Source organism: Triturus cristatus, chromosome 4_1, assembly GCF_964204655.1.
Source record: "Triturus cristatus chromosome 4_1, aTriCri1.1, whole genome shotgun sequence".
Taxonomy (NCBI): domain Eukaryota; kingdom Metazoa; phylum Chordata; class Amphibia; order Caudata; family Salamandridae; genus Triturus; species Triturus cristatus.
The window spans coordinates 307664322-307677785 of NC_140585.1; the positions used below are offsets into that span (position 1 = coordinate 307664322).

Genomic DNA, 13464 nt, shown 5'->3' on the forward strand with positions numbered 1-13464 from the left:
TTTTTTAAATTGTTTGATCCCGAGTAGGCACATATTAGTCGGTGACCTCCTACAAATTTTGATAGAATAAATATAAATTGAGTTTGAGCATAGAAGATCTTTTTAACGCCAACTTTAATTGTTCACCATTTTAGGAATAGTTTTATGTTTTTATATTTGGTAGCTAATTTTGATGAGCATATCTTTATTGGTCCATTGCCTCTAGTCTAACTCAAGAAGAGCAGCTTAAGGCACGACAAGAGGCTGGAGCCATGATATCTCCAATGAACATAAATGCTGGGGATAGCAAGGAAGTGGATATCTTGCAGATGTTGACTAAGGCCAAAGACGAATACACTAAGGTGAGCTTTGCTTTATATGTAACATGTTTGGTCACTTACATCCATATTTATTTATTCATAATAATTTGTAGTACAATATGCAGTACTGCCATTTCTCCATACAAACACACACCGTTTTCTCACAAATAGTTTCTTGTTCGTTTTTGTTGTCACCCTCCAATTCCCATAAGTTGGCCTGGTGTTTCAACTACTCCCATCATCTTGCTGTACTCTAGCTAATTATAAATAAGGCAACAGTACAATGTCTCATCCGAAAATCGTGACAGTCCTGTAACAAGGACCATCCAATTTCTGACCTACACATCACATAGTCCATTTTATCATGCCCTGTCGAAGCACTGGCTAACTTAACCAACTTGATGGCTCATGATGAGGGCCTATTTAAACAACATTACAATGGATTCTTCGACTCGCAGATGCCTCATTTAAATATTATTCCCCAGGCTGTATATGGAAAATTTTATACCAAGACTCTTGAAAGCCACTAGGAGGTATGTGTGGTTCTGGCCCGGCTCCACACTGAACCAGAAGCGATGGAGCAGAGCCGCATATAAGCAAAACACCTTCGCACTGACATCAGTTCCTTTCTTCTCCTTGTCTTTGAACGTGGATCCAGAACGCCTCTTCCATTTTCGTTGCCTTTCTGATGAAGAAAACAGAAATTCAATGTGAAAAGAAACAATTTCACCCCTTAAAACTACAGGCTTCAAACCACGCCACGATTACTACGGGAAAGAGATGTCAATCCTAGACCCCCACAAGGCGTGTATCTGGTGTTTAGGCTGAGGCTGCTGCTCAGATTGGTGCGATGGGTGCCCTTTCATGCACCCGGAGGTGATCCGGGACTGAGTATGTAAGCTGTATGTTGCTGAACACAGACAAACGTCACTGGATTCATGTCAATCCCGCTCCAAGTCAAGGATGCAGACACACTCCCTCGAAGTAGTCTTCACGGTCGAAATTCAAACAGAAAACCAATGGCAGAAAAGGGGGACTTAACGTTTGGTATGGGGGCATCAAGGTGTCAGTTGGTCTCCCTACCGATCTCAAGCTGCCGAACCATTCCTGCAGTTGATCCCAATGCACCCTCCAATTTCCTGAGCCTTTGATGATCCTGCAACAGATAGAGACCCTGAAAGAGACCATGCAATGTATATTTGGCACTCTTCCAGGTGCTTCTAGAGCACCTTTGGGCCTCTGGATCTGCAGAGTCTGTTGGATTACCACAGTCTGCCCCTTGCACCCCATGCCCATCAGCCGCTCTGTGTCAACTCTGATGCAGACTTCCAACCTGGCTCCACGACCACCTTCGATCTCTCTCTCTCATCGACTCCGATACCGACATCGCTGAAGTAATCCCATGCAGACTCCAATGTCCGATCCTGAATCGGCTTCAACAAGACCACGACTGACTCGTGCTCCGAAGTCACTACAGCAAAACCAGTCACAATACAACCTGAGTCTCATTCTGTGTTCCATCTACCACAATGGCAACCTCGGGGGTTCCATTGTTTTTTTTGTTTCCAATCTGACAAAGCTTGCCGCCTCCAGAGATGATGATTGTGGGGTTGGGGATGATTTACTACCTACTTATGTTGACAGTTACATGGATTTACAAGATGCCAGTGGACATGATACTTCCCCCTGATACATGGTTGAACTCTCCTTTTGAACTCCCAGCAGATGAGTGATTCCTTTGCTGCTGTAATTTGACAAGCAGTTGAGGTAGTGGACCTAGAGCTGCCTTCAGTTGAGGTAAATGCAAATGTCCGTATGAAAATATCACAGCTTTGGACAGCCACATTGGAGCCCTTGTTTCCGTTCAATTAAGCAGTTACTGACACCTTACTATGCACTTGGTCAAAACCCTTTTCTTGTCCACTGACAAATCGGATGTGACATACAGTTCCAGGTTACCATGATTTCAAAATATCTTACTCCACAGAGAGTGGTAACTCGGGCTACCAATTGCAAGGTGAACCCCACTTCAGTAGCAACAACTCCCCCAGGTAGGGAGTCTAAGTGAATTGTGACAGTCAGGAAATAAATGCTTAAGGTAAGTCATGGCCAACAAGATGCTTTTTTGTGGGCCTGGAAGACATTAGGGCCTCCTTGGTTCAAACTATTCAAGATCGGGCCAAATACAGGATATGTGCTGGCCTTGACACTGATTGTCTGCGATGGACGGTTGGCTTTGCCATGCATAGATGTGCTCCACAGGTTGCTCTGGAGACGTACGGGCATCTCTGGAGATATACAGGGCTCTCTTATGGATGTGGCTTTCGATGACTTGCGTGTATTTGATGAAATAGATGATTCTGCTTCAAAATGTTTCAAGGAGAGTAAGCTTACAAGCATGTCAGATCTTTCCGTCTCTGCCAAAAAGTTTCCTCACTGGCTTAGGAAATTCTGAGGCATCTCTAGGGAGTTACCATATAAGTAACACCAATATCCCATCCCTACTACAGTTCCCCCCCAGTCCTTTCGAGACGAGGGATGCGAATTTGGCAGGCAATTTGCAGGTCACCAAGCACCTCGGCCTTCTCAGTACCCTCCCCTGCAGCAAAATCCTCCCAAGCCGCTTTAGCTTGATGTTAGTGGGGCAATATCATCCCGTGAGGCAGGATCCAGTACCTTCTCCCAGGGTGACCATTCAACACATTTGATAGATGGGTTCTCCAGATTGTTCAGCAAGGCTATGCCCTACTGTTTCTTTCTACCCTGCTGCACCGTCCTCCCACATCTGAGCAGCTCTCAGAGGAGAACCTCTCCATTCCAATTCAAGCTGTGCAAGCTTAAATCTCAAAATGAGCCACCCAAGCGCTTCCGGACTCTGAAATGCGGACAGGTTTTTACTCTCATTATTTCCTCATGTCTAAGAAGGATAGAAGGCTTTGACCTATCTTACATCTTCGCCCTCTGAACACCATCCTGCAGAAGGACAACTTCAAAATGCTGAAGTTGGCCCTGATTCTGTCTGCCTTGGACTTAAGTGACTAGATGGTTTCCTCGGACATGCAGGCCGCATATTCCTATAGGCCAAGAGCATTTTCAGTTTGCCATGCTCCTCTTCGACCTCACCAGTGCCCCTTGTGTTTTCACGAAAGTGATGACGGTGCTCGCCTCCCATCTTCGGAAGTCAGAACACCAGTTTCCCCCCACCTTGTGACTGGCTGTTGAAGGTGCTCTTTCCACAGTCAGTCGTGGACCTCTGATCCAGAGGGTTACCAACCTCAGGTACTCAAACACCATATACTCACCTGGGCCCATAAACACACATTCACATGGGCTAGTAAATACTGCTGGGGGTCAATTTTTATTAATGCCTTTTTATTGAGATTAGTTGCCTGTCAGATTTTAACTAATCTTTCACTGATCAAAAAGTTCTTTCCTCTGGTCAAAGGACCTTTTATTTAGAACTAGTTGATGGTGAAATAACATAGAATTTATATTTCTTATTATTTTGAAATAACCGCAGACTCGGAGAAGTTTTAAATGTTTATCTAGTTAATTCATGTGAGCCAAAACAAGAATACAGTACGAACTCAGTTTCTCCAAGGAGGAAATGTCAATTAATATACTCATCAGTCACCTATACTAGAATGATGTATCATAATGACAGTTATTCAGAAAGGAGAGGCTAGAGAGAGCAGTACAATGGCGTACTACAGAGAGATATATTTACCTAGGATGGTGTGCAAACCAACCCTTGGGAAAGATCAGGTGACAAAGACTTCAGTACAGGTTTCATAGGACAGGATAGATGACCTCTTCTAGATCCGACTCCTGCGTCGCACCCCTCTCTGACACTATCTTCCTCCTCGATTCTTCCGCAAGCTTCTTCTATTAATTATGTTTAGGATCTAAGTTCTGCAATTTGATTCTCCTTCAGCATTCGTTCAGCTCTCGGACAGCATCCCGGTCTCTCAGCATTCTAGTCTTGCTGCGATAACTAACTAACTAAATTTCTTCAATTATACTTTTCTATGCTGATGTACCACCCATTAATGTTTCAACTTCATGAAATTCCTAATTCTGATTGGACATGTAAGTGGGAGGATGTTCATCACGCCATGCTAAGTTTTAATAATTTTCTTTGGTTCTTTGTTTAATGTTCCCGCCCCTTAATTCTTATTCCCAAACTTTATTTCCCACCCGTATTCACATCTTTATCAGACAAATGTATCCATTTGATGTTCGTTTTCATTCAGTTTTCAGGATGTCCATCAGGTTCCCAGGCCATGTAGCAATGATGGCCTTGGACGGGTTTCAAGTACCACATCCGGCTTGTTATTACTGCGCCTGCATGAGGAGTCATGTGCTGTACAAACTTTAGCATCGCTCAGAGGCCCAAATATGAACTAGTAGAGAGGTCCAAAGAAAACATATTAAATTCAAAATAAAATGATTTCACTGTATACCACCTATCTCTATTCTAACCCCATTTGCTTATAAAAGCTCTCCCCGCATTAGCATTTATTAAATAACATTGTTTTAGTTTCGGCAAAGCAGATGCCTAGCATGTGAGTTTACAAGCGGCCATTTTAAAAGCGTTTGCGCAGGTAATTCCCTCCAAGCAAAGACTGGTCATACTGCGTAGATACAGTTGACGCATGCGCAGTACAGTTTCCCACGCTAGCAGACATTTTAAGTTTCATTCCGGTTACTTGTTAGTAAAACACATAAGCAAGCATCATTCTAGCTAAAATATGGAATGTAGTGTATATTAGTTTACACAAAACTTCAATTAATATAATATTACGAGTTATGCGAGAGGATTGCTTCCGGGCAAGTCTTTTATACGAGTCCTTGCTCCATCACCTCCTTCAGAGGAGTGCAGACCTGCTGATATGAATAGGTTTCTCTGTCCACGCGCTGAAGTCCCCTGATTCCTTTCCGGAGGCTTTCTTTCATTGGACCACTACAGTTAAGGGTCTTTCTTCAATTGCACTAAGTCCTGGGTATTCGGGCTATAAACCTGATGATTCAGACTTGGTCCTGGATCTCAGTGAGAGCAGCTCTGACGTTTCTGGGGATTTTAGCCTCCGGCATCCTTCTGATTGACTGATGGGTGACATTTCCGGGCTCTGCAATGGTATCTCAGTTTCTAGTGCGCACTGCATTAAGGAAACCCATTGGATGTGATTCAAATTTAGGAGGAGACTGTGCAAGATCTGCCGTGATGGCTGCTCAACCCCAATTAGGACAGCATCCAATCTTCTCTCTTCTCCACCCAGAGATAACATTGGTGACAAATTCATTACTGCTGGGTGGGCAAGCTATCTGAGCGAGGTGGAGATCAGTGGACTTTTGGTTTCTGGCGGAAACCTAGCTCAATATCAGTCTGTTGGATTGATGAGCCATACGTCTGATGGTGACCTTTCTGCCATCTATGAAATTGAGGTTATTGCAGGTTCTCAGACAACAAGGCCACCATGTGGTACTGCAACAAGCAGGGCAAAGTCGGGTCGTGAGTCCTGTACCAAGAGGCCCTGCATCTCTGAGGCTGGCTGGAGCGTCTGTGCATTTTTCTTGTTATGAATCGCCTGGTGGGATCGTTGAATGCCATGGTGGGCTAGCTCAGCTGCTATTGTCTGCTGGATCACAAATGGTTTCTACTTCCTGAGGTTGCACAGGGCATCCTCGGCAGAGGGGAAACCCTGGTTTGATCGTCTCACCAAAGTCAATATCATGCAGTATCAGCGTTTTTGCAAGTTATACTATATGCAATGAGACTTGCCCGAATATGCCTTCTGGCTAGCTTCCTGCACCTGCCTCTCCTACCCAGATCATGAACGACTGGGTCCAAGTCATTCTAGTGGCTTGCAGTGATACCCAGCGCTTCTAAGCATGAGCATGTGCTCTCCGATCAGCCTGCCACTTCTGGAGGATCTTCTGTCGCAGCAGCAGGTCATGGTCCTTCACCCGAACCTGTGCAATCTACCCCTCCATTCATGAAGATTGAGTGGCGAAGATACCTTTATGTGATCCGCCATCCGAAGTGGTGAATGCCATCCTCATCACCAGGCGCCCTTTCAAAAAGCCCATTTACACTGGGTGTTGGGCGGTATATGTGGCCTGGTATGGTGTCCAAAATATAGATACTTTACAATCCAAACTGTGAGATGTTTTATTGGGTGTTTTGTCTTTGTCCCAGCCAGAGCTTGCAGTGGGCACTGTTGAAGGTTATTTGCTGGCCCTTTTGCATTTACCAGACCAACCATCTTTGTTTAACTCACTGATGTGATGCTGTTTATTACCGGTTCGACACACATGTTTATTCGCAAACTGTTTATGATGCCTCAGTGGGATTTTAACTTGGTCTTGATATTTCTCATCTGTTCACCCTGTTGATGCACAGATGCTCATTGCATTTTCTGACTCTAAAGAAGGTCTTCCATATCAGCTCAGCACATGAATGAATTGCAGGCACATTTAGTTCAACTGCCCTAAACCACCTTTTTTGCAGACACACTGGTGTTCAGGGCTCGGGCAGCCGTCTTGCCAAAAGTTGACTCCTCTCCCATCGTTGTGCAATCTCCCTCCCTGACAAAAAGGAGGAGACACTCAATCACTTGGGCCCCAAAAGAGCTCTAACCTTTTACATTGATGATACTGATCCAGCGAAAGGCCAGGATAAACACTTTCACACATCAACGTATCACTTACAATGGGCCCATATGCACATTTAGATTTCCTGACTATTTCGCTGGGGGTCATGTTTTATTTCACCTTGATCTGAATTAGTCTATGCTTAACTAATCTTCTCAGATCAACACTCTTCCTTTGGTCAATGGATCATTAGTCTAGTAGTTGATGGTGATTTTAACAAATTCATTAATTATCTAACTTTTTAGTAAAATAATCAGACTCAATCAAAAATGAACGCTCTTTTGTACAGATTCACAGTGCAAACTCCATCAACTTTCATGGGAGAGAAAAATTAATTTACCAAATTTCATTCACATACAGACTCTTTCAACAAACTCAAATGCATTAGGAGCGATAGATGAAGAGACAAAAGACACAATAATCTATACTTTGCAGCAAATATCCAAAATTGAAGGAAGAGTGATAGTTACCAGAAATAACAGGGATTACAACCCCTGGCCAGAAGGATTGATGGATGCCACCTGATTAAGAGACAGCAGACAAAGACTTTAGGACAGAATTGGATTATACTTACTATTCTTCTCTAAATGCGACGTACCAGCGCGCATCCCTCTCTTACACTCTCTCCCTCCTCGATATTCTTCCACAAATCTTCAATCTAATCGGGCTGTCTCTCTCTATTGACTCTTCCCAGTCTAGTCTTCTCTTGCCTAATCCTCAGTTAGCATCATGATTCTTCTTAACAGCAGCAGCTCATCTCTCAGCATCTCATAATCTCCGTTCGACTCTCTCTCTCAGATCTGTCTACGTCTAACTTTAAGTCACTCAAATTATACCCTTTAATTTTGCATGTCCCACCCTCAAAGGTTTCAAATGTCTGTGATCCTGAACTGCGATTGGGCCAGAGCAGGGGAGTTATCATCACCTCATTCGATCATCCCCAAATTCTTAACTAATTCTTTGTTAAGTAAACCCTTCCCACCTAATTTATTCACTCTTCATGACTTTTCCTGTTCCCATACATCTCATACAATAGATAGATACAATTTTTATATAATTTCTTCTTTTGAGGATATTTCTCAAGCTCTTGTCCTTGGGTTTTGGCCCACGACCAATATCCCGGTCAGCGGGTCACTCTCAGTCTTCACTGCGCAGACTCTGCTTTAATTACGTTTCACCCGCCATCTTTATTTCGACTTAGCATATCGGGCCCAAAACCTTCACTATTGACAAAAGAATCATAAAAAAATGTTAGTTTCTCAAATATGTCATTATCACTGTTTACTTCCCCCTTATACTCTATCCCGTGTTATTGTCTTCTTTGTTATGCAAAGCGTTAGCAGCGAAAAACTTCTATTAAGATCTGGGCAAACATATGCCAGACATGCGGTACTTCAAGACCTACAGTTAGCAACTCTTTGTGCATGCGTGAGTTTTTCTCTCACACGGTTAATCACATGGTTACTTACACAAAACAGGTTAGTGCATGCGCAAAGCAAATTTCGGTTTCAAGCGGGTTTTTAATCACGTAGCATTTATTCTTTGTTATTTAAGCAGGCAAAATGCCTTTTTCCCTGTGTATGAATGTCGTGTTTGTTAGTTTTCTTTTATCTATGGTTTTTATTGGTTAGTGTCTGTTAACGAGAGGTTGATACAAGCAAGTTTCTTTTTCTCGAATCCTTGCTCCATCAATGCCAAGGACCCTCGGGTGGACAATCAGGTTTTTGTCGGGTTCTGTAGGGCAAAAATAAATAAAAAGGCTGTGCAGAAATGGACTCTGTTGTGGTGAATAGTCCACTAGATTAAGATGCTGTTCGCACTGGCTAAAGGCAGCTTCCGGAAGGACTGAGAGCCCATTCCACCAGGAATAAGGCTGGTACCACTACGTTGGCAAGAAGAGTGCCTGTCCTGTCAGGCTGCAAAGTGTGCATTGATGACACGTTCACAAAGCATTACAACCTTGAGAACCAGGTCCAATGGGAAGGACATTTTGCTCATTCCAGCATGCAAGACTTTGATCTGTGTCCACTCCACAGGTCCTCCTCCGCCTTGGGAGGTACTGCTTTGGTATCTATTCTAAAGGTAATAAATCTGCAGTTAGAATTATCCATCAAAAGAACAAGTTACTTACCTTCAGCAACGTCCTTTCTAGTGGATACTCTATAACGGAAAAACTCAGCTAATCTGGAGCCCCTACTCGTGGCCTGCAGAGTTGGGGGCAGCTCCTTTTCCAAGTCACGCCGTAAAAATATGGGTGTTAAACTGGACCAGAAACTTTCCATGAAGAATCACATCATTGCAATTTGCGATTCTTGTTTTGCAACTATGAGACTTCTGAGGAGGATTTTTCCTTGGCTGACTTCTTTTGCTAGGAAACGCTGTGCCAGGCCTTGGTTATAGGCTGCCTTGATTACAAGTTATGTGCTGTTTATGGCAGTTAATGACACTTTACTGTCTAAGCTCCAGGTGGCGTAAAATACTGCTGCCCACCTGGTCTGAAATCTGTCATCTGGCTTCCTGTCAAAGTGTATCTTGTTTTAGACTTGTTTTACCCACAAGTCCTTGATGGGTGTAATGCCCTTTATACCTAAAGGATAAACTGTATTGCTATTGGCCTTCCCGCAGTTTAAGATCTAGCACTAAGGAGCTTCTGATTGTCCCCTGTGTTCGCACTTCTAGATACTGTGGCAGAGCCTTCTCCTTCACGGCCCCTAATGCCTGGAATCAACTGCCCCTCCATCTTCTTTGTAGCACAGATTTCACAAAATTGAAAAAAATGTTGAAAACTTGGTTATATTAGTCTCTGGTTGTCTGTTGTGTGCTGGCTGAGCACCGAAATATACCTTTGGGTATCATTAGTTGCGCTTTTTAAAGTTATATTAACTAACCCTGGGTGTAGTTCGCGTAGTAGCGCTACGCGAAGCTACGCAAATTGCACTACGCGAGGTACGCGTAGCACTAAGCGAACTGCGTAGTGTGCTGTTCGCCATGATTGCACAGTGCCGGATGCTTGTCCGCACTGTGCAATCATTGAAAACGGCATCTTGCACAGTGCGAGCTGTCGTTTTATGCCGCTCAAGTAGATTTTTACTCGAGCGGCAGCTTGCTCAACCCGGACTGGTAGTTTCTCATCGCGAGCATACGCGACCACTCTCAATGAGAAACCTGACCTCCCCGCGTTGAGAATCTCGCCGGGAGGTTTATTTTCCACGCTCGCGATCGGCAACTTGATGTTGCTGATCGCGAACGAGGAAAGTCTCGCCGGGATGTCATTTTGCTCACTCGCGGTCGCCAACTTGACGTTGAGGACCGCGAGTGAGCAAAAAATGCTAGCTACGCTACGCGTTTTTGCACTGTGCTACGTGCAATTCGTGTAGCGCGAAGTAGCTCAAACGCAAACTACGCGAGCGTAGTTGTCCGCCCAGGGTTAATATTAACATAACTGCAGATTTATCACTGCCCTCTTGCCATCTGTTTTGTGGCTCGGCTGCTATTTTAACCATCTAAAAAGGTCCCAAGTCGGAGATCTGCAAACTGGTACCAACAATTCATAATGCTCCTTGCTTGGGGACGTGGATAGAGATGAGCAAGATGCTGACGATGCACATTGATGGCACTTATTTGAGGCTCCACTCTGTTACTTTGTGGCGGGATGGATCAGCACAGCACCACCTACTGGTTTGTGAAAGTATTGTACCAAAGTCTTCCAGATTCAGTCTGGCACCTGGGAATTTTATAAAGGTGAGAAATCTGCGGTTAGATAGACTATCCACCAGAAAGAGCATTACCGAAGATAAGTAACTTGTTTACCGTGGACAAAAACACATGAGAAAGTCCTTCACTCCTAGGCGAACTGAAATTATCTCTAGATCGAAAGACAAATGACTTAAATATAGCGAGGAATGCAAATAGGCCTAAGTAAAATATTTTGGGAAGTACAAAGTCACTCAAGCAAGAGTTGTCTAATGCAAAGCAAACTGTTTTTCATTAAAATGGCTACAAGACACAAGGGGATTTAGTCCAGGTTAATAATATGCCAGCAACCCACTCTGTTCTCCCCCCCAGTAAGTGGAAGACAATGGATTCAAATTGGAAAACCTTCCCACTCATTTTACCCCATCTTATCCACTTTGTTGTGAAAAATGAGTCTCTTGGTAGCCAAGAGAAAATTGTCAAACTCTCCTGCTCCATCCTGGTGTTTAAAGACCTTTCTTCATGGCTTTGAGCGGCCAATTTGCTATGTAGTATCAACAGCTGGATTGGTCTATCTCCCACTAGCGATGGATTTATGCCTATGCCCAGAAAACGTTTGCTTCAACCAAAATTTTCCATGCACAGCAAGCTGGTGGAAGAGTGGTCATCAAAGAAAAGTGAGATTTCATGAAGGGCAATGACATTTTTGATCCTATACAAGCAGATTTTAGAGCCTCGCAAAGCACTTAATCTGTGACCTTCTCTATCGGGTATGGGTCATGCAAGAAGGCACCAGGTAACATTATCAGAGCCTTTATGTTACTTAGTGCAATCTAACTTTTAACTCCGACTACACTACCTTCCTGGTTGAGATAGTGAATTATTGCAGTAGCAAGCATCTCGTCTTATTTGGCATGAACCTAGATTCCAGACATGTTGGCTAAGGATACATTACACTATCTAGACAATCATCTGGAAAGAAAGAAATCATTGAAATTGTCTGAGCATCTTTTTGTGATACATAGTGCATTTTGCATTCCAAGGTTGTACAATGTGAGAGTTCAAGTCTCTTAGAAACTTCACACACATTTCGCCAGAGCAAAGGCAGCTTTGGTGGCATTTTAAAGGCACAGTTACTTGAGACAGTTGTAGGACAACAGTATGGGACAGCCATGTGTTTTTGCAAGCATTGCCCTTTGTACATCTTCTGTGGAAAAATTCAGCCAAAGCCATTAAGGTTTACACAACCTTTTCAAAGAACTGAGCCAGTCAGGCATAATAAAGACAAGGGCATACTAAGTACAAATTACTTTCATGACTATTGTAGTCAATGCTCACGCTATACACATCACCCAGCCATCCATTCCTCAAAACCTGTGCCTCAACCTTGCTGGCTTGTAAGGATTGCTTAAGACATTTTGCGCCACATTGGCGAGTCTTACACGCAAGGGATACTTGTGTGTTGAGGGCTCCAAACATTCAAGTGACAGCATTCTTGTTAGTGGAGCTTTTTCTAATCCAGTATTGGCAATTTTCATCCAGTTATAATGCAGGAGAACAAGGACTTAGTGTACCAAAATTACTATAACTAATTTTTTCTTAAGGTAACCACGCTAAGGAGATTCATGAGGCCCATCTAAGAGTACATTTGGTTCAGAAAAATGACATGGTTTATTGAAAGACAACCATGTGTTTAAGTAAAATAACATTTACCTGGTGGTCTTTGTATTGTGATTTTAGTAGCTCCTCACATAAGATTAATATAGTTAATTGTAGTAGTTAATTGAACTTGTTGTCCGAATAGGTCTTTGATTTCTGTGTAGAATTATGGCTGTGTTGGTCGAAAAAAGGAGTAGTTGAAAAGTAGAATGCAGGTGCATGAATCAGGATTTTGGCTTTACGTTTTTATTAAAAGAGGCGAAAAGTTTGTCTTGTGTCCCAGGGAGCATGCATTGCTTAAGTGAAGCATTCATGATGTTGCTCACTGAAGCAGATAATGTATGGAAAAAGCGGGTATTTCAGGGATCTTTGCGCATCTACACAGATCATTGACGGTGATGATAATGTTCGTTCTGAGAGTTATTGAAAAAACAGGAACACAAGAATAAAAGTCATAGAATCCATATAGTTAGAAAGTAAATTTATGCTCATGGTCTTGCCACTAGTGCCCTAAGGCGTTGATTCAAAACAAGAGTACAGATCATTAGGTATCTGCAGACCTTACGTGGGAGTTGTTCATTCTCAGTGGTTTAATCACTGTCCTAAACGTTTCAAATAACCTTAATTTTTGGTTCCATCGACCCTGGATGGTGTTATAGGCCTATTCTTGTTTACTTTAATTAATAGCTTTAGTAGTGGAATTTACAAGCAAGTTTATCCCTTGATAAGCCAGATCTGAAAAAAGGACGTTTGTTAGATTCCTTACCTTAGAATATCCCCAGGCATCAGGCTGGATCCGGAAAGATTTTTGTCAGCAGTATCCCTGTGCGTCGGTAGGCGTAGTCTGCGGCTCCGCTTCCGTCGTCGGCGTCGTGATCGCCGGGATGACGTCGTCGGAGTACTTAGACGCCGCCCTCGCGCGCTGACGTCAGTTCTTTCCGCGCCAGCAAGCGCAGATCTGGGAAGAGCGTACCCTTAGTCATTTTTTGACTACCTTTTTGGACATTTTTGTCTATCTTTTTCGAGTCGACTTCGACTCCTGGTGCCGGTAGGGATGTCCGGGTTCAAACCATGTGACGTCTGTTCCCGACTGATGTCGGTAACCAACCCCCACCTTCGGTGTCAATACTGCCTCGGGTCCGACCACGATGACAAGTCG

At 43.5% G+C, this 13464-nt stretch overlaps 1 protein-coding gene across 2 annotated transcripts in view; it reads left to right on the plus strand.

Moving 5' to 3' along the window:
- Window positions 1-13464, plus strand: part of DCP1B (decapping mRNA 1B) — a 221125-nt gene that overhangs the window by 115899 nt on the left and 91762 nt on the right. For both annotated transcript variants that reach the window (XM_085652197.1, XM_085652196.1), the window contains one exon: window positions 206-341. In XM_085652197.1, coding sequence (XP_085508323.1) covers window positions 206-341 — 136 coding nt within the window. The remainder of the gene's footprint in view (window positions 1-205; window positions 342-13464) is intronic.